At 41.6% G+C, this 22,896-nt stretch overlaps 1 protein-coding gene across 1 annotated transcript in view; it reads left to right on the forward strand.

Moving 5' to 3' along the window:
* DOCK3 (dedicator of cytokinesis 3) overlaps positions 1-22,896 on the forward strand; it is a 1,414,611-nt gene that overhangs the window by 1,205,957 nt on the left and 185,758 nt on the right. The window contains exons 28-32 of the mRNA XM_086938817.1: positions 8,895-8,989; positions 11,313-11,388; positions 13,247-13,347; positions 19,571-19,629; positions 22,595-22,743. Coding sequence (XP_086794943.1) covers positions 8,895-8,989; positions 11,313-11,388; positions 13,247-13,347; positions 19,571-19,629; positions 22,595-22,743 — 480 coding nt within the window. The remainder of the gene's footprint in view (positions 1-8,894; positions 8,990-11,312; positions 11,389-13,246; positions 13,348-19,570; positions 19,630-22,594; positions 22,744-22,896) is intronic.

Below are 22,896 nucleotides of genomic sequence, written 5' to 3' on the forward strand. Positions count from 1 at the left end.
ACAAATCCATTCATCATCGCAAAGCCAAGTATATTCCTTTAGTATTAGTTGATTAGTTTGTAGAAAGGGTGTTAGTTCCATGCTGAAATTGCTTAAAGAATTGAGTAATATTAACATATGGGGCCGTATTACACATCCTGAACATATTCCTAGTTAGTGCTGGGAGCACCTTTCAAAAGGTGCGCCAAGCGCTACCCAGGAAAATGCGCTGCATTATAGAGAATGCTTTGCCGCCAGGGAAGCCGCAAACTTGCAGCACATTCAGGTGAAAAATGGAGCGGCTGCTTTGTAGCCGATCCATGTTTCACTGTGCAGACGACAACCCCCCTGCGCTTTGAAGGGGAATTAGGGATCTGCAAGTGCAGTGAGAGACTCCACCCGCCTGCAAGGGCATATCTTGGGGGGGGTCCATGGAATCCCATTTTCCCCACCAGAGAAATGCTATCAGGAGGCGCAATGACAGTGCCTGTCAGCTTCTTTGCCTCTGCGCCCACGTCTGTGAAATGGCATGGGTGCAGAGGCAAAGGGCTAGTCATCCCCGAGCTTCCATATTTAAGTAGGATGACTCCGCGGACGCGAAGCGGTAGTGCAGGCAAGTAGCATCGGTACTTGCCAGACCTGACCTCACACTAATTTTAGCTGCTATTTTAATCTTATTCCAAGGTGTGTGTTATCCTTTTAAAACCCTTCTGTTTTATTGTTCCTGATCTTGTTTTAATACTTTACTTTTTGCTCAGACCCACCTAGTCTGCGCATTTTTTGGCCTCCTGCCGCTCGCTCTCCGTTCCACTGTGGGTTTTCTCCCGTTTAAGTGGAGAGAGTGAGCGAGTCAACTGTAGCCCATCCTGCCTCCGGTTGATGCGGATCAGCAGGGTTGTCGGGTTAATTGTTCTGAAGTCTCCTGTATTTAAGTAGGATTACTCCCCAGATGTGCAGCGGGTGCACCAAAAGCAATCCTGTCTGTGTCCGTCTGCACCCAGCCGTCGCCATGAACAAGGACCCCTGCCCCTTGTGCCCCGGCCTTTCCTCATAGGGACATCTACTCAGCTACCTCTCTAAAAAGGATCACACACCCTGCTTATGCCGCTGATGCATGTTACAGAACCATTCCCTTCCTGAATCTTGAGGGACCGTTTACATGCAAACATTGCCACTTTCAAAGCCTAAAAGAGGATCAGGTGCCCTAGAACCAATGTGCTCATCAGAATGTCCCCGACAAGACCAGGTCAGCAGTAGCCGCTCCCTTAGCTCCTGCGACCCAAAGCTCCACTCATAACTGGAGAGTTTTTTTAGCCTTTGTTAGATCATTGTCTAAACATGCCACTGATCTATGGGATCTAATTAACTCTGAATCCCCGGATTTAGGTTACCTTACGGAGACCTGGCTTAAACACTTCATATGACTGCCCATTACTTTAGCTGTTCTGGAAAATTATCGTATTTTAAGATTGGACAAGAAGAGTAAAGTGGGTGGAGGCATTGCCATTGTGTACAAAGAAATGTTGAAAGTCTCCATCATTGACTCTGCCTCAGATGATAATATAGAAATGTGTAGTTGTAAGATTGAATGCACATCCCAGGATTGTTGGAAGGGTGTGCTTATTTACCATCCTCCTGGCCCACTCAAGGACTTTACTATAAAGATGATGGGAAAAAATGCCCCTCATACTATCTTTTCTAAGGAATTATTGGTGCTGTTGGACTTTAATATTCACAGTAAAGATAGCGCAAATATCAACTGTGCTCACTTCCTTGCAAACATGGCCTCCTTATGATTGATAAAGATCAATGATGGACCTACTCATTCAGCCGGGCATACCCTGGACATAATTTTTTCCAACTCACTTCCTATATTTACCGAACCCCCCTGCCAGTGATCTGGTTGGATCATTGTTTAGTTAATTTTCGGATTACAGGCACCCAACCTACCTGGACCCCTACTAATCCTACTCGCAATCCTAGAAGACAATGGCACAACATTACGCAAGACTCTTTTATGGAAAATGTTATACCCCCCACATTCGAAGCACCTAGGGATACTAACACAAAGTTAAATATATTTCATGAGGCTATAAAATCCGTCACAGACATTCTCCCACCATTAAAACGACATCACGTCAATCCCCAAAGAAAGCTCGCAGCTTTGTACTCTTCTTAGGTTCGTAGGGAAAAGGCTAACTGCAAAGAATTGGAAAAGATATGGCTTAAATCGCGAACCGTGAAGGAGAAAATAATGTATAAGTCTGATTTAGCACTGTACCACAAGAGCACAAAAAGCCCATATTACCTCTAGGTTAACCAAGCAGGCAACTCTACTAAATAAATCTATGAAGTCCTCAATTCCCTCACCAATCCCATTGCCTGTATCAGTCAGATCCCCCCTCTCAAGTATTATGTGATAACATTGGCAATCATTTTGAGGAAAAAATTAACAAACTATGATACATTTCTTAGAGACTCATCAGACATTACTGCCCTATTGTCCACATCTCTGAGGGAGAAGGAAGCGTGCTTAGAGAGTTTCCCTGCTTTGCAGGTATCAAAAGTGGAAGAGATGTTGAAAACAGCAAAATCCGGTTCACCCCTTGATGTCATGCCGACCAATTTGTTTGCCTCATTAGCTACGCACCTAGCCCCCTCCATTTGTACCATACTAAATGCTTCTTTGAGTGAGGGGAAACGTACTCACAAATGGAAGATGGCACATGCTTTCAATCAGTAAGAAGACACATGCACCCGCAAAGGAGCTGGCAAACTACCGCCCTATTTCACTTCTTCCGCTTATGAGTAAAGTTTTGGAAGGATATATCAATATTAAGCTCATGGAGAACATAGAATTCCAAGGCTGCATCGATCCCTCACAATAGGGTTTCAGATCAAATTACTCTACTAAAACCGCCAATATAGGTGTTACAGACTACATGAAATTTGCATTGGACAACAATAAGTCTGTGCTGTTAGTGCTTCTGGACTTGTACGCAGCTTTTAATACTGTCTCTCACCACAAGCTGCTCCAAAGATTGAATGAGAATGGAGACCATGGACTGGCGCTAACATGGCTTGCGAGCTTTCTGGACCAGCACACTTAAACTGTTACCCTAGGTCCTTTCGCCTCCCGCATATCCCCCTCACGAAGGGGGTATCATGGGCTCTTGTCTTAGCCCTACCCAATTTAAGGTGTTTGTGGCCCTTCTTACAAAGATCATTAGTGATCATGGGTTCACTCCCTTCTCATATACAGAAAGCACACAACTTATTTTGTCATTTGATAACAATACCGCTTCCTCCAAATCTCTCTTTGCTGATGGTATGCAGGCAATTTTTAGCTGGTTGACAGAAAACTTCTTCCAGATAAATGCTGATAAAACTGAAATCTCATTATTTGACGGCGCTCAAACTTTATGGTACCCCAAAAATAATGGCAAAAAACCTGGGGGTTCATCTGGACCATGCTCTCATAATGAGAGACCAAGTAATGGCCACTGCAGGTACTTGCCTCCACACTTTGAGCCTCCTTGGTAGAGTGTTCCACTTTCTTTCTTTATCTGTCCGCAGGATCCTGATTCTAGCCTTGGTAATCAGTTGCCACGACTATTGTAATGCCCTTCTTGCAGCTGCAATTGAATCCTTACTGAATAGACTGCAGATGGTTCAGACCACGGCTGCCCCCCTGGCACAAAATATGCCCCCAAGAACATCCTCCCTGCCTTTGCTGAGAAGTCTTCACTGGCTTCGCATCTGCTAAAGAATCAAATTCAAAATGTGTTGTCTAGTCCAAAAAACTTTCAATGGCAGAGGCCCTACCAAACTTGCGGAAGGATTTCAGCGTTATCAGCCTGCTAGATCTCTTTGCTCAAGGGTAAAAGCTCTTCTTGTGATTCCACGTTACAGAAAACTCAGCGCTGGTGCAAAGCTTTCTCATACCTCACCCCAAGGTACTGGAATTTGCTCACTGTACATCTGCGTAAGTGCCTGGATCTCCTTCGCTTCAGGAAACTCCTGAAAACAGAACTCTTCAGTAACAGATCTCCCATGCCTTGTATACCCAACCCCCTAGCGCAGAGATACCCCTTCGGGGCGATTTCGGCACTCTATAAATTCCATAATTAATTAATTCATTCATTCAAAATTCCATCATTCATTCCCTCATTGCATGGTGCCATTCCCCCATACAAATGAGGGAACGCCCTCTGATTATAGCGCTGGCGCTTTATGTGCACCAGCTCTATTGGTCTTACAGAAGTGGACGCAAAAGCGTCTACAGCCCCTTCTGTTATACCAAAGTGCCCTGGGGGCCCTCCAGTTATATGGCCCTTGGTATGGCAGAGCACTTAGAAATGGCAGAAAAGTGGCATTTAGTGCTATTTAAAAGTCATGTTATTAATATTATGTTTATGAAATCATGTGCTCTACAAATCTATGTTGAATCCTATATTGAACAGAGTTGGAGCTATGTGCATTTGTGACTTGGGATATCATTTCTTGTAGTGCTCCTCTCCCAGTGCTAGAAGCTGCAAATTTTACAATGGAGCATCATCATCAATGGCTGGGATACATTTGGCAGTGGTAGGGGTGTTATATTGGGCAAGGATAGGCTGACCGGTCTAACTTATCCTGGTGAGCTGTTGCCTAGTTGAAATGTTTCAGTATTGGAATATTTCTATATAGTTGTCTTTTAATGTAAGAACATTAGCTCTTTAGAGAAAGCAACTACATTGGACTGTGCCACCACTTCTCAGCCAGCCCGCTATTGATTGAATATGGCACTACCAGCACAATTTGATCGGCTGCCTTACTTTTAATGTGAACATACTTTCACTTCTAAGGTGAGCTTAAGTAGTTTTAATGAGATATTTTGGAGTAAAGATTATATGCTTTTAATGGTATTTATAGCTTAATCTCAAGGGATTTGGTACACTATAAGAGGTCATGATCAACACATTAGCATATGTCAGATGCTATAGCATTTATGAATGGTATCAGGGCTACTTGTATACATTCGTTTTATTGGCAAAATGAGCTATTCTCTGATGTTCTGCTACCTCTTTTTTTATTTAAAAAAAAGGTGTCTTACAGTGAGTGTTTGAAATATCCCAACTCAGAAAACGTGGTAAAAGTTAAAGCAAAGACACCATGATACAGCACTCTAATGCTGAAATCATCTCTTAAATTAGCATCTACATTCATAGAAACACTGAGATCAAGGAGAAGCAGGTTTTGAGGAGTGACGGGGAACCTTAGTAATATTCAGCTAGTCACCTAAACCTGCCAGTCTGACTCTATGGAGGTGTTGTAAAGGAAGTTTGGTAGCCGTATTGTAGGTTGTAGAAGAAGGTGTATTTGATTCTAGTTACAGATAGGTAATTCGATAGCTAGGCCCCACCAGGAACTGCATCCTTGCTGCTCAGCCGATATCTCCAACATTCTACATGACCTCACACACTGGCTGAGCAGCATGGACTTGGAATGCTGGGGGGCGCCAGGATACCCTCTGGGTGGCAGATTCGCGCTATATAAGTGCACAATACCTACATACATACATACAATGCATTAGGTTACAACAAATCTCCCCTCTGTATATATACAATAAAAATCACAATTGAAAATATCATAGGACGTATGATAGAAATTGGTAAAACAGTCCTATGACATCTGATACAATAAAAATCACAGCACTTAAAAGTCACTATTTTATAATCCTGCAAACATTACAAAATCACACTGATATAATCCTGAAATTAAAATCACAATAATTTAATCCTGTGCAGTACATAGAGAACTGAAGCCACCACAGGATGTAACACGGTGTAACACTAACAAATTCACTCAGCCCCCTTCTGCACACACAACCTTTTGCACACCTGACGGGACCGATTGTCTCAGGTCGAACATACCAGGGTATACTACCCCACAATACACACAAATTTTGCACACCTGACGGAACCAAAGGTCTCAGGTAAAATCAAATCAAAAATCAGATCAGGGACATTTGTACAGCGCACACATCACTCGGAAGTCTCATAGCCCTTGCAGACGGCTCTGATAGAATACTCGTTTAGTTGTCCAATAGCCATAACTTCAGCTTCTTGCAAAAGCAGTTGTGATCTGTGATAGTACGTAGGTTTAAGGAAAGTTTGTTCCATGATGAAGGGGCAAGAAAGGAAAAAGACCTCCCTCCGTTTCTCGTGGTACAAATTCTGAGAGGTGTTAGAAATTATTTGTTGCTCAATCTTAACACCCTACAAGGCTGGTACCACCTTAGTTTTTTGGACCAGTACCCCGGGCTTTTTCCATACATATTTTTGTGTGTCAGACAAAGAATCTGGAACAGGATTCGGTTTCTGACTGGGAGCCAGTGTAGAGATCTCAGACAGGGGCCAGAAGGGGATTTGGGCGGAAGATTCAGGAAAAGCCTGGCTGCAGTATTCTGCAAAATCTGAAGTCTTGTGGAAAGGCCTTCGTTGATTGAGGACAACAGGGCATTTCCGTAGTCCATGCGATTTATTATCAGTCCCTGGACTAATGGTTTCCTGGCCTCAATCGGAATACATTTGAAGACCTTGCGTAAGCTACGCATCACTCCAAAACAAGAGCCGATTATATGATTGGTCTGACTTTTCATAGACAATTGGTTATCCATTATAGAAACCTAGGTTCCGTACAGTCGGTTTGGAGGTTGGACAAGGGCCAAGATTTGGGGGCCACCAGTCATGAGACCAATGCTCCTGAGCCTTGCCATAGAGCATGATCTCCGACTTGCCACCATTTAATTGAAGGTGGTTGGTACTCATCCACCTATCAATGTGGGACATGCATTCTTTGAAACACACCAAATATTCCACACATGAGACAGAAAGATCCAGCACATTGCCACACTCACAGGGCATCTACTCACATGGTATCTTGCCTTCACTCCCCCACTGACAGGGAATATCCACAAAGGGTCTCTTTCAACCTATGCACATTCCCACACAGATAGGGAACCTCTGCACAGGGTATCTCTCAACCCTTAAACATTGCCACACATGCACAGGACATCTACGAGCAGGGTATCTCTTAACCCTTACACATTCCCCGACTGCCACTCACAAGGAAAATCTGCATAGGCTCTCTTTCAAACTATACACATTCTCACACAGACTGTGAACCTCCACACAGGGTATCTCTCAACCCATAAACATAGCCACACACACAGGACATCTTAGAACAGGGTATCCTTCCACCCTTACACATTTCCACACGGACACAGGGCATCTACGCACAGTGTATCTTTCAACCCTTACACACTCCCCCCTGACAGGAATTGTCTGCATCGGAGGAGGAGTGACTGGCTCTAAGAGGTGTATTCAACTTTGCTGTTTCTCCCTTTTTCTAATCTTCTTCTTGTAATTCATTTTACATTCTGGTACTTGTCTTTGAAATATTACCTGTTGCCACATTGTTACCTGTCAGGTTGTGTAAATGTGGCATGTTCACAGTACATTTATATCAGAGGAGCACAGGAACAATGAAAATGACCAGGATGCAAGTGGCTGTTTGCACCACTTGTATTTTTGGTGCTATTTTTTTTAGCACTTAATTGGTACTTGATTCCAAAATGGACACGAGAACAAATTTTTGCTCAAATATAGACCTAGGTACTGGATTTGTACTTTACATTACTGTGTGAAATATAATATAATTTCCCAGAAATCGAGAGTAATTATGTGAAAGCAAACTATCCAAATTCCTCACACCCCCTAGCTGGAGTCTCCGATTCCAGCCAGTCTTGCTTTACCTAAATATGGCCATTATAAGCCTTAGTCCCTACAATGGAGAAGAAATGTGCATACTCCGAAATACAAGGCAAAATCAGCATTTTTCACTGAAGCTAAGGACTATCCCACTGGTAGCTACTAGCTGCTTTAAGGAGATGTTCATTGTCAGCAGGGAGTGGATGTTGCAGTTCTGTGCCCTTTGAGAAGAGATTGTGGGGTGCATTTGGGGTGGTGGGAGGCTGTGGCCTCGCTGAGGAAAGCATTGCCTGCTCCCCCATGCTGCAGGTGCAGTGAGTGGGACTGGGCTGTTCTATGTTATATTATGTTATACCATGTTGATTTGTATAGCACACTAATCACCTGAGAAGGTATGCAGACGCTTGGTAAGGTGTGTGGTCCCAAAGTGTTTATTACGTTATGCTTGCAGACCATGCCTTTCTTCATGTTCAGTTTTATTGGTTGTGGATTTGCACTAATTGTCTGTATTTTGGGGTGTATTCGTGAGGTTATTAACTTACATTTGAATTGAAAGGTTTCTCAATATAGGTACCATCCTGCTTTGTCACATGTGCTGGTGTTCCTCCCTTAGTTCCTATGACCTCTCCTGGTTTGAATTGTGCTGCTCTGTCTAAATGACTTCAATTACAGGGAGTCATGAGAGCACAGTCTGCCACAGTGTGGACTTAACTCAGCCTCTCTCTATTCCAAAGATCTTCTGCTGCCTGCCCGGGGTCTGTTTGCGGCTTTCCTTTCAGTGACACCCTTACCCCAGCCATCTCCTAAAAGTAACCTCAACATCAGGCACTTGAAAATATTTAAGGGTGCTCTGAAATCACTGTACGTGCTCATGGCAGACAGGATCCTCCTACCCCATGTGACCCTGTTGCCATACTTCGACTGCAGACTGATAACTATGCCCTTGTCTAATAGGTCTATATTTTTGTAAAATATATTTAGGACACAGATATTTATGTCAGTATATATTCTGACTAGGACATTCTGGTGGATGGCTGATGTTAAAGTTGCTTTTGCGTGCCTATAAAGATAAAGGTGATGTCTGAATTTGTTAACGGCTGTGATATCTTTAAATCAAAAATAATGCAATTTAACTTCAAATGATTTGTTTGTTGTTGTCAGGAGTTCCTGCTAAAGATCTTCTGTGTTTTTCGGAACCTTATGAAGTTGAGTGTCTTCCCTCGGGACTGGATGGTGATGAGGCTTCTAAACAGCAAGTTAGTCTAATTCATCTTTTTTGTTCATGGAGGAAATATCTTGTTTATTTTGGCCCATTAATATTCTTTATGTTCTCCTATTTGTTAATTCCTATGTTCCCATGGTGCTGACAGTAGTTGACATATTATCCTAACCAGAGCTTAATATTAGCCAGTGGCTGCAGGTGGGAGCCCACGGGTACTCTTTTTTGGGGAACAGAATGTATTTTTAATCCTCAGACTTTGACTCAGAACAAGAGAAAGAAAGGCAGCCAAGGGAGAAAGGACGAGGAAGAGAAAAAGGTAGTAACAGTGACAAACGGAGAAACCAAGGATGAAAAAGAACCCGCAAGAGTGAGATAAAAGGGCAGTGGGAATATGTTGGTGGAAGAAAGAGGCATGGGCTAACATCCAATCTATATAGCTCTGGTATTTGGCAACCCATATATTGGGCAGTAGCACGAGCGGGCATCTGAGAAACGTTTGGGGCCCTGACATATATTATTTCACAGATTAAGCACAGATCCCATTATGCCAGTGCAACTAAAATCCAGAGTCACCTTCTAGACATCGTGTGTCTAGTTCATAATCTTGGGATCTCGTGCATAGCTGTAGTGAGAGAAATTGAGCCTTACCAGTGCAAATGCATGCGGTACACCCCTCATTAGAATACAGGATCTCCCCCTCTGACTGCCTCTACCTCTACCATCTTCTATGTCCACTTTGCTACAGTAATAATGTGGAGTGTCTGAAGTAATACAGGGACATATTAGCAAGGACGATATCGCCACTTTAGCGGGACTTTTTCCCGCTAAAGCAGCGATAATTTCATCGCCCTATTAGCAAGCTGTCGTAACAGCAGTTAGCGACAGTTTTAGGCGATAGCTACAGGTTTGGGGCCCGCTTTGCATGTCAGCGATATTTATTGCTAATGAAATGCAAAGTGGGCGTACCCAAACTGTTAGCGACTGACAACAGTCGCTTACACAGCTATCGCCTATAAGCAAGGCAGGCAAAGCGATAAAAAAAAACGCGCAAGCTCGATTATCGCTAGAATCTAACGCCTGCTAAAAAGTTGACTTACCTGTATAGTCAATGGGGGGTGGATTATCAGATTAAGCCCCCATTTGCGTTAATGCGAGAATATCGCTTGATTTCCAGCGATATTCTCGCATTGAGCCTCTATCGCCGGATATTTTATCGCATAAGAGATAAATGTTGCAAATAGCATGTTATTTCCGCGATAATATCCGGCGATAGGCAGCGATAAAAAGAAATGTGCTAAGCGCATTTAGCGATAATTATCGCTATTTGTTGCTAATATGCTCCACAGTGTTTAGCACAAAAAGTGCGCATTAACGTAGGTTTACATCTTACCTCCAAATAAAGCTAGATTGAATTTCATGTGCTGGTCAAAGGGCCGCAAAGAACACTACACAGAACACTATATCCCTGTTCTTGCTGGGGAGGAGGCAAAAGTCATGACAGCGGCTCATAGTACAGATGCTCAATCTGGTGATCTTCACTGAGAATCACACAATGAATAGCTCTGCCTGTCCACGATCCCAGGAGGCCATTTTTCTTGCATACAAGTTGTGCTTATTTTAATAACTAATAACAAGGCATACAACTTATTTGTGATTTCTCTTTTAATATGGAGCATGCATTTTGTTTATTTTAGGAAGCTAACTGCTTGTGATTTTCCCGCAGAGGTCTTGTTCTGTACACTGCTTATTTACAAAGCATGATGTGCTGTCAGATAACATTCTCTGTGTTCTGTGCTAGCGGTTGGAATGGGTGCAGGATGTGCCAGGCTTAATCAAAATTGTTACTATAGTTGTTGAAGGGCAAACAACCATATTGCGGATGTGCCAGGACACCACTGTTGGACAATTGGTGGAATGGGAGGAATTAAGATTGTAGAGGGTTGGCACCGGGAGGGGGTTGTCGAAAACCTCAGAGTTTGTGTCTCATAAACAAAAGCAAAGTATTCCAACTTGGATCACATTATCCTTCCTCTCATTTTAGTGAATAAGAGAGGGTTTCCAGCAGTACTAACAATCACAAAACGTATTTAACTCCTTACATGGGTCTTCCTGCCATCTGTTTTGGGCGTCTCTTTCAGGGTACAGATAATATTTTCTTTGTAATGTGATAAATGCAATCAGATGGACAAGCCTGTGAAAGCCCTTCTTGATCTTGTGCCATGTACCAGTCCTTTCAATTGAGGTGTTTGCACATTTCAACGTAAAACTGGGCTAAATGGGGGTATAGGACAGAATTTCTTGCTCCCAATGTTGCCTCCTCAGTCTTAACCGCCTGTTATGTGTTTTCCTGTTTTTAGTGTCATTGTCACGACAGTCCAGTACTTGTCCTCAGCCTTGCATAAGAACTTCACAGAAAATGACTTTGACTTTAAGGTAATTGTGTTATGTATTGTATCCGACTATCCTTTTGCAGATATAACTATTACAAAATGAACCGATCGCACAATTACATTGAAACAATGATCAAAATAGACAATATGCATATTTAAGTGTAATAAATCAAGACTATCAAGAACCCTAATGAAAAAAAATGGTAAAGTCAAAGATAACAAGGAAGGGGAAAATTCACAGAACTAATCTGAGACAAAATCCCAACCCTACTACTTTTGGTATTCACAGAAAGCATTTAGTAGTAGTAAAGTTAGGATTCCTAACTTTACTACTATTAAACTGAGAAAAAATCCTAACTTTACGACTTTCGGTAGTCACAAAAGGGATTTAGTAGTAGTAAAGTTAGGATTCCTATCTCTGATCTCTCGCCAGCATGGTAGTCATAAGTGCCTGATGACCACCCCTCCCCAACACTGCTACTGCCTTTGTCCCCAGAAAAAGATGCATTTAGCATTACATGCATTATGCGCTTTGCCAAATAATAAAGACTGAACTCTAAAAGTGCTGCCAGTTAACCAGAAAACACAGCATCATTGTTTCCCCACCTTAAAATTATGAGGTAAGACGTCCATTAGAAGAGACCTTTGTTCCATTCATTAGCTAGAGTATACATTTTTCAGCGTGATTAGGCTTTTCTCTAAATAAAAGTCTTCGTTTCTTAAAATATCTATATGCTGGCTTCACTTGACAATCTATTTATTGCATGTTATTTATATTTTGATGGTAACTTAAATCACTTTCCAAGAGTAAGACTTGACTTTTCACCCCACCACATCTTAGAGTCAAAAAAGGGGTGCTTGTAATTTCATTTGGTACATCAGAAGTGCCATATCTATGCCCAAATAACCAAAGGATATTGCAATGGGTTTAGATTAACATTTTTTGGTAACTGTATCATCAATTCAGTGGCATTGTTTTTAATGAAAAACCAGAGGAGCAAACATCTAAGTGCACCAATGTTCCTCAAACCTTGAATGTTCTCCCTCTGAGTTAATATGAGCATTGAAATAAGGTAGGAGGCCCTCTCCACCTTGGCACCTAGTATCTGGAACGATACCCGTGTGTCCATCAGGACCTCTCAAACTCTGCTCCAATTCTGGAAAGGGCTGAAGATGCACTGCTTTAGAGGTCACTACCATGACTCAGTAGCTGTCCACTTTTGCCCCAGGAACCATTCTGTCGCTCAAGTCACTCGTTGACTGCATTTATGCCTTTGTCAGTGTACATCACTCTACTGTCCTTCAGCTAGGCTCACAACATACAAATACCATATACATACATGCATACATCAAGTTCACTGGAGCTATGCAGTAATACATTACCAAATTATGCAGCAGGATTGACAAAAGTACACTACAAAAAAAAGCAAATTGTGTAGCTCAATGCGGTACATTCCATGGCAGTTTTATGTTGCTATTTTTCATTTTAATACAAACGGTACTGTGTTAGAAAAAGTGTTATATCATTTGTACTAGTTTAATATCGTAGAAAAGCAATTCGCAATTGAAAGGTGAGCTGGTTACGTTTTAGAAAAGGTCTGCCACTGCGTGGTCCTTCTTGCGGTACTTTCTTAACTTTAGATTCGTTTAACTTTAAATCCGTTTCAGATAGAAACTATTTTTTGCTTGAAATCTGCGAATTATGCAGTAGCTGTTGGATTATGTGGCAAGTGGGGGTAAATATATAACTATATGAGTACTGCTGCAGCCGAATGCCATAATTTCTCTGACCTTAAAATAGATGCAAAACTCTGAAAAAAAAGGAGAGTTTCTTGTTTAATTTGACCTATTTTTTGTTCTGTATTTTAGAGCAAATATTACAATTGTGTGATTTATTTCAGGTATGGAACTCCTACTTCAGCCTTGCTGTTCTCTTCATTAACCAGCCCAGCTTGCAATTGGAGTCTTGCACAGCTAGCAAGCGCAAGAAGATCCTGGACAAGTAAGAGCTTTCTTGCAAATGCTGATACCATTGATGTTTCCCACATGCCCGGTAACTCTACATACAGCTCAGTCGGGCATCACGGGTGCCTATACGTTTGACATGCCAGGTGCTGGGAATCCAAGAGCTTCTTGCCCACTAAAGTAACCAACAAATTGCAACTCTCAATATCTGATGGCAAATCATTATTTGGCCTCTTACACAGAGTGTTGCATGGTCTTCAATTCTGATGTTGTTAACTGGAAAATATTCTCCTGGCATCCAAGTGCAATGATGCTTGAAAATATATATATACCTTGTAGATACTTGATACTGCAGTATCTGTAGGCAAACCCTACTTGCTCCAGTGACAGATTCCTGAAAGTCCTCAGGAAGTGATATGGTGGGTCACACATTAAGCTCTTCAGGCCTCGGTGGTCTATTAATTTTTAACCAAATCTCACAGGTGCAGGATCTTGAGTCACTTTGTCTTGATGTTATTCCACATTTTATTTGTTTTGGTATTTTTCTCCAGCACTATGTTCCCTCCAAAGAAATAAGTTATTCAGCGCATCAGTATGTAATGTAAGTGGTGTGTTTTATAATTTATTAAACAAATAGAAGAAACACCTATATTGCAAAGAACATAGGGGATAGCACCCAAAAAACCTTCACATCCCTCCTTCAGAGAAGAATTTCCCCAGTTGATTTGCCACCCAACCTCAAAGGCTGCACCCCGAAATGGCTAACAGTCTGGCATAATCCAGGATTCCCCTTATGTCCCTGGTCAGGCTCTCCTTGAAGGATCTGGCTTACTTAACCTGTGAAAAAATATCTTCTAATCTGATGTTCCACTTTGAGTTACACAAAAAAGTGCACAAAGGCAACATTCCCCCTATTTCCTTTTTGGTTTGAGTGTGAAACTTAGATGATAATGTTCAGGTCTCTACACATAAGAGACTAGGAACAGGCTTGGGAGTGTGAGCACTACCATAATGTAATTTCTCTAGGGAAAATTAAGCACTGGGAACAAGGAAGAAGAGAGAAACACTGGGGTCTTGCCGCATCTCTCACAGTCATCTCCTTCGGCCATAGACTATGTCCTTGAGTAATGTAGACTGACGTGGTAGTCTGTCTATGAGACATATTCAGTGAATATCTCTGTGAATGTAAGTATTGATCATATATATGCCTCAATCTCCTTTCTCACGAGTAAGGTCTTACTGGATGCTTTGATGACGATAGCCCATAACAATCCTAGGAGATACTGGAAAAAACAGCCAACCTTGGGAGCACAAGGATCGCAAAGTCGATGAATGACAGAACTGTTGATCTGATCAATTCTTGTAAGAAGATTTCCTATAGGCAAGCACATGTAACAATGCTAAGGATGCTGCGTCAGAAATGGTAAAGCAAAGTAAATTCAAGAAAGCAGGAAGAACAAAAATAAAAAGTAGAGGAGCCGAACTGTAAATAGCAACCATACATCCAAGAAGTTGCTAGGCACATGGCTCAGGTACTGATATTTCCTATGCTGCCCTGGGATTTGTTGCCCTTGAATTTTTTACTATTCCAGTTGATATAATCCCTCCCCCCCTTTCCCCTTAAGGTCCTTTTTCTACTCAGCCCCAGCCTCCAAATACCAGCATTCCATGCTCTCCAGGTATTCCAGTACTCTACTGTTTGTTTAAACTCTCAGGCCTTCTTTATCAAATCCTAAAATCCTAGGAGCCATCTTGGCTGTTTTTGCTACTCCCTGCTCTGCTGCCAACATCCAGCAGAAGCAAGCTTTCCAGTTTTTCTTTTTTTACATTCAAAGCCCACTCTACATATTCAGTATTTGCCTTAAAATCTGCATGTGGGCATTATTAGAGCAAAGCAGTCCTCTCAACTCCTATCAGTTCAGCATATAATGGTCCATCTGTAGATATTTATTCATGTCCCTTTTATGTGCTGTGCCACCAGGCTTGAAGACCTCTCTTTATATCTCTTTAGCTGTCTGTCTTTAAGATATGATACCTCAATGCCAAGTGTTACTCAGAGTCCAGTCTTGCAAAACCATGCATCCTCCATGGGGCTCTGTCACCATAGCTGAGGAAACTCAAATACAAGAACCGTTGTTTGAGGTAAGCTACCTGGGTAGGGCCAGAAACAGGGCAGAAGTTTGGGTGATGAACTGGAATAGTGCAGTGTCTAGCAGCTTTAATGACATTGGTACAACAATCCATACTCCAGAGGTCAGTGTCTTATCTTCTCTGACATCACTATCTATTAATAAGCCCCTTCTGAGTGGTGATAGGGCAGTTAAGTTGTGGTACTCAAGCATGCAGCACCTTACTTTCACAAGCTCTGGAGACTCAAAGGACTCTGGTGTCTTCAAGTCATTCCTGATTGCCATTTGAGGTAGAAGGATCCTTACACTCATGTTGCTGTCAAAGTGAGCTGAGAACGGATTGATGCCACACTACTGCTGCCTTAAAATGAATAGTGTAAAAAATCGTTGACAAGGAAACTGCAGGCTGTCAAACCACACGCCTACTTATTTTCAATTTCAAAAGACAGCAATAAAAAAAAGCAATTAAAATGGTTTCCAAAAATAGTTGTAATCAGAGTTGGTGTATAGAAGAAGAGTCATAAATGTTGCCTTTTCAATTGGTTTGTTTTCTAACTCTTTTCTATAAAGAAAATGAAGTTTTCCATGAGGTCACATTTAGGCAAATGTGTTTATTTTTTATGAACTCTAGAAACCTGCCAAGATGAGTAAAAAACCTTTACTTCCTTATGTCTCTTCAAGTATACATTTGCTGGTATTGAAATTTGTTGTCTATCTCTCCGCCTGTATAAGTACTTTATACACAATTGTTTGTACTTATTACTTCCTAACAGAATTCCTGCTGTAAAAGGTTATGGAGGCTTCCTCACTGGAACAATGCCCACTAACCCCTACCAATAAACGTAGCTCTTATCAGCAGATTTCTCTGATTCTGGGTCATTATTTTCTCCAAAGCATTTCTGCTATCTCATAACTCAAGTCCTCCAAGCAGGGAGCTTCTGTTTCCCAAAAGTAGAGCTAATTGTCCCTGTAAGTTTGTTCACAAATTGTGGTGAAGAAATGTTAGGATATAGTCCTGGGATACAAATTCAACTTAGAGTCAGACAAGCTATTCCTTTGTGTAGTAGGCAGAGGTGCCAACCTTGATCTTCCACTGGTCCTGGAGAGCAAAATGTAAACACTAAAACATGGCCCAGCATACACATATTGCCAAATCCTATACTGCTACTTCTCTTTTATTACAGGTATGTTGTTTCTCTCATGGGCTGTGTGCCAACCATAATTTTAAGAGCCCTTGTACCAGCTAATTCTGATATGGAGAGTTTTTCGGTACATGAAAGTGTCTCTCCTCTTTCTTAAAACCCCATCTAATATCCTTCTGGCCAACGTTGCTCTCTTCAAAGTCACCCCTATACCATCTAGGATCCTTCATTAAAAGATTATCCTTCAGGGAAATGAATATGGATGTCAGACAAGAGACCACATCATGGAGAGGGCACAGTATTAGGAGAGGTATAGAATTGCCAATAGACAGATTCATACTAAATGGTCATCCCATGAACCCTCATTATATATTGTTTGCAAGCCCTTAAACTTCACTGGTGTGGACCTGTTGGCAGGTATGGTTATTAAGAACTGGGAAAGCTTCTTTACTTTCTCCACCAGAAGGTGCCATCAGCACATTAACCTCTATAGGGGGATTCAGCCAAGCAACATTCCTTATTTCATTAGTATTAAAAATCAAATCTGACTGAAGCTGTGGTCCATATAATTAACAGCCCCTGAAATGTAATTAGCAAGCTATCTACTCGTGCATATTTATATATGAGAGTTATAGAACACATGGATGCTAGAACTCAGGGCAGAGCTGGCAAACATACTGACAGCTGTTGATGCTTAAGGGAATACAAATCTTTCTTCCTCACACTGATCCACTCAGGGCAGCAAATCATTTACTGTTGACTAGACTGGACTCAAAATTCATACATGTTCAGTGTCATCCTTATGTGGGACCACAAAGAACAGAATTAGAGGTCCTCTCCTGGTTGTTATGAAGTTTAACCGAAGGAACACTCCCATGCAGTTTATGCACTTTGGCAAAGCTGAATGCCAAGTAGCCCCCCTGGGTTTGCGGACATCTCGTCATTATTTTTTCTTTTGGGTAATGAAACCTGGGAGTTGGGGCTTGCTTTGAAAAGGAAAAATAAATGTCCATGCACGTGTGGGGCATTTTTGTATTTTCCTTGCCAGGCTCTACCTTACTAGGCATTCTGGTCTTGTTGGCAGATGCCTCACCCTAACTTGGGTTGGTGATCCTTCACTGTCATCTAGCGGCCCTGTTAGGGGAAAGGTCGCTGGATAAAGTGCTTCAAACACTCAGCAGTTCCTGTATCCTTAAATTGACTTGGGGTATTCAGGTTTGGATGACTGGGACACCCACCAAATTGTGGCAACCTTTTGCTCCACCAAAGACTAAGGGCTTGATTATGAGTCTGGTGGTCTTTGGCTGTCAGACTCATGGTGGTGCAGTGTTGGCAGTCCTGTGGCTGCCGTATTATGAGACAACCATTCGGACCCTCACCGCTGTGCCGGCTTTGCGAGGAAACTGCAGTTCCCTGGTGGTGGCGCATATTAGAATGGTTGAATATTAGAATGCCTTTTCGCCTCTCGTGGCTAAAAGCTCCCCTATGACTGCATATTAGAACATTGGAACGTTGGTATCTCCATTCAAAACAATGGAGTGCTCCGGGCTTATAATGGCTGGTATAAGCCCGGAGCTCCAACATTCCAATGTTTCTTTGTTCACAGCTCTGGATGTGAACAAAGGCTTCAGGGAGCCTCAGGGGATTTCAATCCCCTTGCGCTCCCGGAAGGCTTTGTTTTATTTATCAGAACATTCTGCCCTTTAGTGGCAGAATGTTCTAATAGCCTGATAGCCCTTCGTAGCAGGGCTATACCGGCAATTAAAGTCCCGCTGCTTTGTTAAAGTCCCTTGCCTTCGGCTCGGGCCTTTAACGCTGCAGCGGGCCTTTAATAGCTGGTATAGCCCGCTACGGCGGGCTATATGGCTATATTATGAGTTTCCCCACTGCCAGCCTTTTCATAGCGGTGAGCCCACCATGAAAAGCCTGCCGGTGGAGAAACAAAGGGGGCCCTGCATGGCTTCATGCCCCCGCCGCCATAGGAATGCAATTAGGGGTGCACAACATGTTCGCCCTGTTTGCATGCACCCCAAGTTCCAGTACGGCATGGACTTCACAGCCCATGCCATACTGGAACTGTTTTTGCATTACCATTGTGGTGCCTGATTTCAGGGCACAGACGTGTGAACAGCAAAAGAAAAGTCCGCCAGACATGAGTTGAATTCGTAATCTGGCGGGTGGGCCATTCACAGCTTTGGCGGTGCTGTGCCAGCACAAAGCTGGCGCAACACTGCCAAAGTCGTAATCGGGCCCTTTATTACCATGGTATTTAGTATAGAGTTGCTCAACAAGGTCTGGACTGAGAGTCAAAAACATGTGGGCCTCAGCCTGTTCAGAAACTAAGGTCACAGCAGGATAAAAAAATCAGGCAACGGTGTATTAACAGAATGTCGAGGGCTTTATCTTGTTATGCAAAGATATAGATTTCAGGCTATCAAGTGATGCTGCATTGTTAAGGTAAACTATATACAAAGGCATAGATTCATTATTCTTAAATATGCATATGTTTTCCCAGATGATATACATATCTTTAATGTAAGTAAAGGTGGAGTTAATAATATTAATGCCATACTTACCTTTATAGACGCATGTAGCTAAACTAAGCACTATGGTCTGTTGCATTTGTTTAATACGATTGTACTTTACAACCTCTTTAGAACTCTTCGATGAGCCGCGGCAGACTTTCTTGCGGTACCAAGATTTCTTCAGTTTAGGAATGGTGGGCGCTTTTTTGGGTACTTGCCAGTAAAGCGTTGAACCAGCTTCCCCTGTCATTTGAGGTCATTTTTCAGGAACTGACATTTAGAACGGCCCTAAAAACTCATTTTTTCAGTTCTATTTTGTCGATCTGCTAGTGAGTATGCCTTTTGAAGATCCAGTGCCAGGTCACTCTTGAGTTGCCATACACTGCAGAAATCCTTCATTCATTCCTACTGTAATGGTACTTAGTATTTTGCTCTAGATGACCCTGTATTTTTGTTGTTTCCAGGTACGGGGATATGAGAGTTATGATGGCGTATGAACTTTTCAGCATGTGGCAGAACCTGGGTACGTAATAACCAAATACCAGCTGCCCAATTCCCTTTTTAATTCTTTGCTTCTCCATTTTCAGCATGAATATTTAAAAACAATTATTCATTCTGCTTTCTTTTCTACATTATTCTTATCACACTATCTTGAAGTCTTCCCTTTATTTCTCATTTACAGTTTGAACATTCTTACCACGTGGTCTCATTGTTATTGGTCTTTTTCTAATACTGTTTAACTCAGTCTTCATATGAATCATTTGAAACTCTCGATCCAGCTCATTAGATCACCTTCTGCATCTTTTATTTCGATTTTTCTGTTACTTTCTCCAGTGTCTCTTTCCTTTTCTACGTACTTTCCCCAAACCAAATTATTTTCCTTTGTTTTTCTTTTATACTTGTTTGCATTGCTTATTTTTACGACTTTTCTGTTGTAGAAGCTGTGAAATAATAAAATATAATTTGACAATGTAGTCAAATATATGGTAGATCTGACAAAGTATTTGGTACCAACAGATGAATTAACAATATGGTGCTGCAGTTTGACTTTGGAGACCATGTGGTACATACTTATATTTCTGAACAGTAATGCACAATACTAGCTTTGTGGTTATTTGGTGATCTAACATGCGATATTGAAGCTTGCAATACATGTCAAGTCAAGTCAAGGAATTTGTATAGCGCACTACATACCCAGAGGGTTTCAAGGCGCTTAGGAAGGGGAGGAGGATTACTTGTCAAATATCCATGTTTTAAGTTGCTTTCTGAATGCTAGGTGGTTCTGGGTAAGGCGAAGGTAAGGGGGGAGAAATATTGGGCCAATTAAGAGCTCAGCATCCAGAGTACACTCCATCGTGGTGCCCACTTTGAATCTTGTTTTTTACCAGGTCAAATTTAACATGTTAACTTCAAACATAATTACATTCATTGTCTAGCATAGTGGTGAGGGTTTTTATTGGAATAAGGACCCACTGTTAGAAGTAAATGTAGGCTTGTCCAGGATGATATTAGAGTCTTACAAAGCTTTATTAACAGCTTGGTTCAATATCTGGCACAGACAGTTGCTAGTGAGTGCGATTAATAGCATTCTGAGGAAGTGAAACATATTTCATATAGTAAAAGTAGCGATTAATCATTAAACCATGTAAGGCATTTCTTTCCTAGAGGATCTCAGAATTTCATGTAAATCAGACATTAAAAATTGATGTCAGTAAGAAAGGCTTGGCACATTTTTTCATACATTCAACGAAAACATATAATTTAAATACGTTGTAGTGAGAAAGTTCTTCATATTAGTTGTGGTTAACTTAGATTCCTCCGTTCAAATACTGGCTAGTCTACACTCAATGTAATGCACACCACCTCGTGGTGGAAAAAGGGACTTACAAGATACAACCACAATATCTGATAAGACCTGAGGTGGCAAGAATAACAGTATAAGAAAATGGCCCATGTTCATACAAAAAACCCAGGTGAGTTATCATCATTCCTGTTAGACTTAGCAGACTGTATGTAATCCATCTGGCACACAAAGTAAGTGGATTTAATATACTATCTTGGCCCAATCCAAACTTGCTTTATAGCCGTGGTATTAGGACATCGTTTATTTATTGGTTACTGAAGAGCTTAGGATAGCATTGCTCCTCACTGGACTTGAATACTTTTTTGTTATTGCTTTGATTACAGTACAAACAGTTATCTCTGCGTTAGGCACGCTCACAATTTCGTACAGTAAATATCAGATTATTTTCCCCAGAGCCACAACTCATCCTAATCTAAACAAATTGTCAATTTAGAATTCTCAATATGCAGATTCATTGGCGAGGCACTTGTTTTCACAGATTCCCCACTACATGAAGTGGACAGTGCAGACACAATACAAAAAAGATACAGCCAGACATTTAGCAGCCATCTAAAAAAAGCCATTGAACTGCCTGACAGCAAAGTAAAACACTGCACTGTCTATCAGTCGGCGGGGCTGGTTGGGAAACTTCTCTGGCCAAAGAATGTGAATAATTATTTCAGCTTTTGGTATAAGGAGCTTCGTCTGTACAATTTCTGTGCCCTCCCCCCCCCCCCCCTCCCCAAAATAAATCTGGATTAAATGGTGGGGAAATATACACAGATTGAGGTCTACGGTGAGAGTTGATCAGAGTACTTAGATTATGGATTTATGCTGTTGCGGGGCACATTTTTCATAGGATGATGATATTTTATACCCCAGAAAGACTCAAAAGAATGTTTCGTACAGCCACAAGAAGGTACCCCACATGTAGAGGAACTTGCTTTATTGTCAAAAAGAGTAATACTCACGGTTTGATTTATTTAAAAAAATTAACTGATAGGTAAAGAAGAACAACATAAATGTAATTAATGCTATATCTTAGTGAATATTATTTCTGACAGTGCTTGCTTTAAGTTATATGACGGGAGAGCTTGAAGCATCCCTCGGAAACAGTGTGAACTAAAAAGAAAAGTTTAAATGACCTGCAATGATTAGATCACCCAGTTCTGTTCTTCCGAAAAGGTACTGTTTTCACCATGGTCTTCCACTGGCGATTTGTGATCATTCCAACTATCCAGGCATGAGGGGTTCAGCACACACAACACATGGTTCCACCTCCTCTCTTTGTTAGAGCCTGGGCATTTCTATAGATATGGTGACTGGAAAACGTAGATCTTTTTTTTAATGCTGAACTTTATATTGTATAGATTAAAAGTTAGTGAAAGGTGTCTGGTAAACATAAACGTAATTGAAATCGCATTTTGAGGCTTAAGACGTACATTTCATTGTTAAAAGAAAACCTTCACATTTCAATACTAATTTGGGTTAAAAGACAGAAGTGTCACAGCTGATGTGGGTGAGGAAATGGCAGCACTCTTAAATGTTATGGTCTTGACATGAAATGTACAATGCTTGTTTCTTGAATGGAAAATAGTAGTGGAGGCCTATCAATGTAGGTGAGTTGAATTTTTTTGTTTTGCAGGAGAACAAAAATTTCACTTCATTCCGGGAATGATTGGCCCCTTCCTAGGTGTTACACTGGTACCTCAGCCCGAAGTTCGTAACATAATGATCCCCATCTTCCACGACATGATGGACTGGGAGCAGCGGAAGAACGGCAATTTCAAACAGGTGCGGAGCCTTTGAAGGCTATGAAGACTGCAGATAATGAGGACAATCATGGTGGCAGGTTGCAGGGACAAAAATACCTTCAAATATGGCTGATTTTGTGTTGTGAGAAATTACCTATGGAGCACCATGTTGCGAGGTCCTTCTCTTTATTTA

This window comes from Lissotriton vulgaris, chromosome 9 (assembly GCF_964263255.1).
Source record: "Lissotriton vulgaris chromosome 9, aLisVul1.2, whole genome shotgun sequence".
Taxonomy (NCBI): domain Eukaryota; kingdom Metazoa; phylum Chordata; class Amphibia; order Caudata; family Salamandridae; genus Lissotriton; species Lissotriton vulgaris.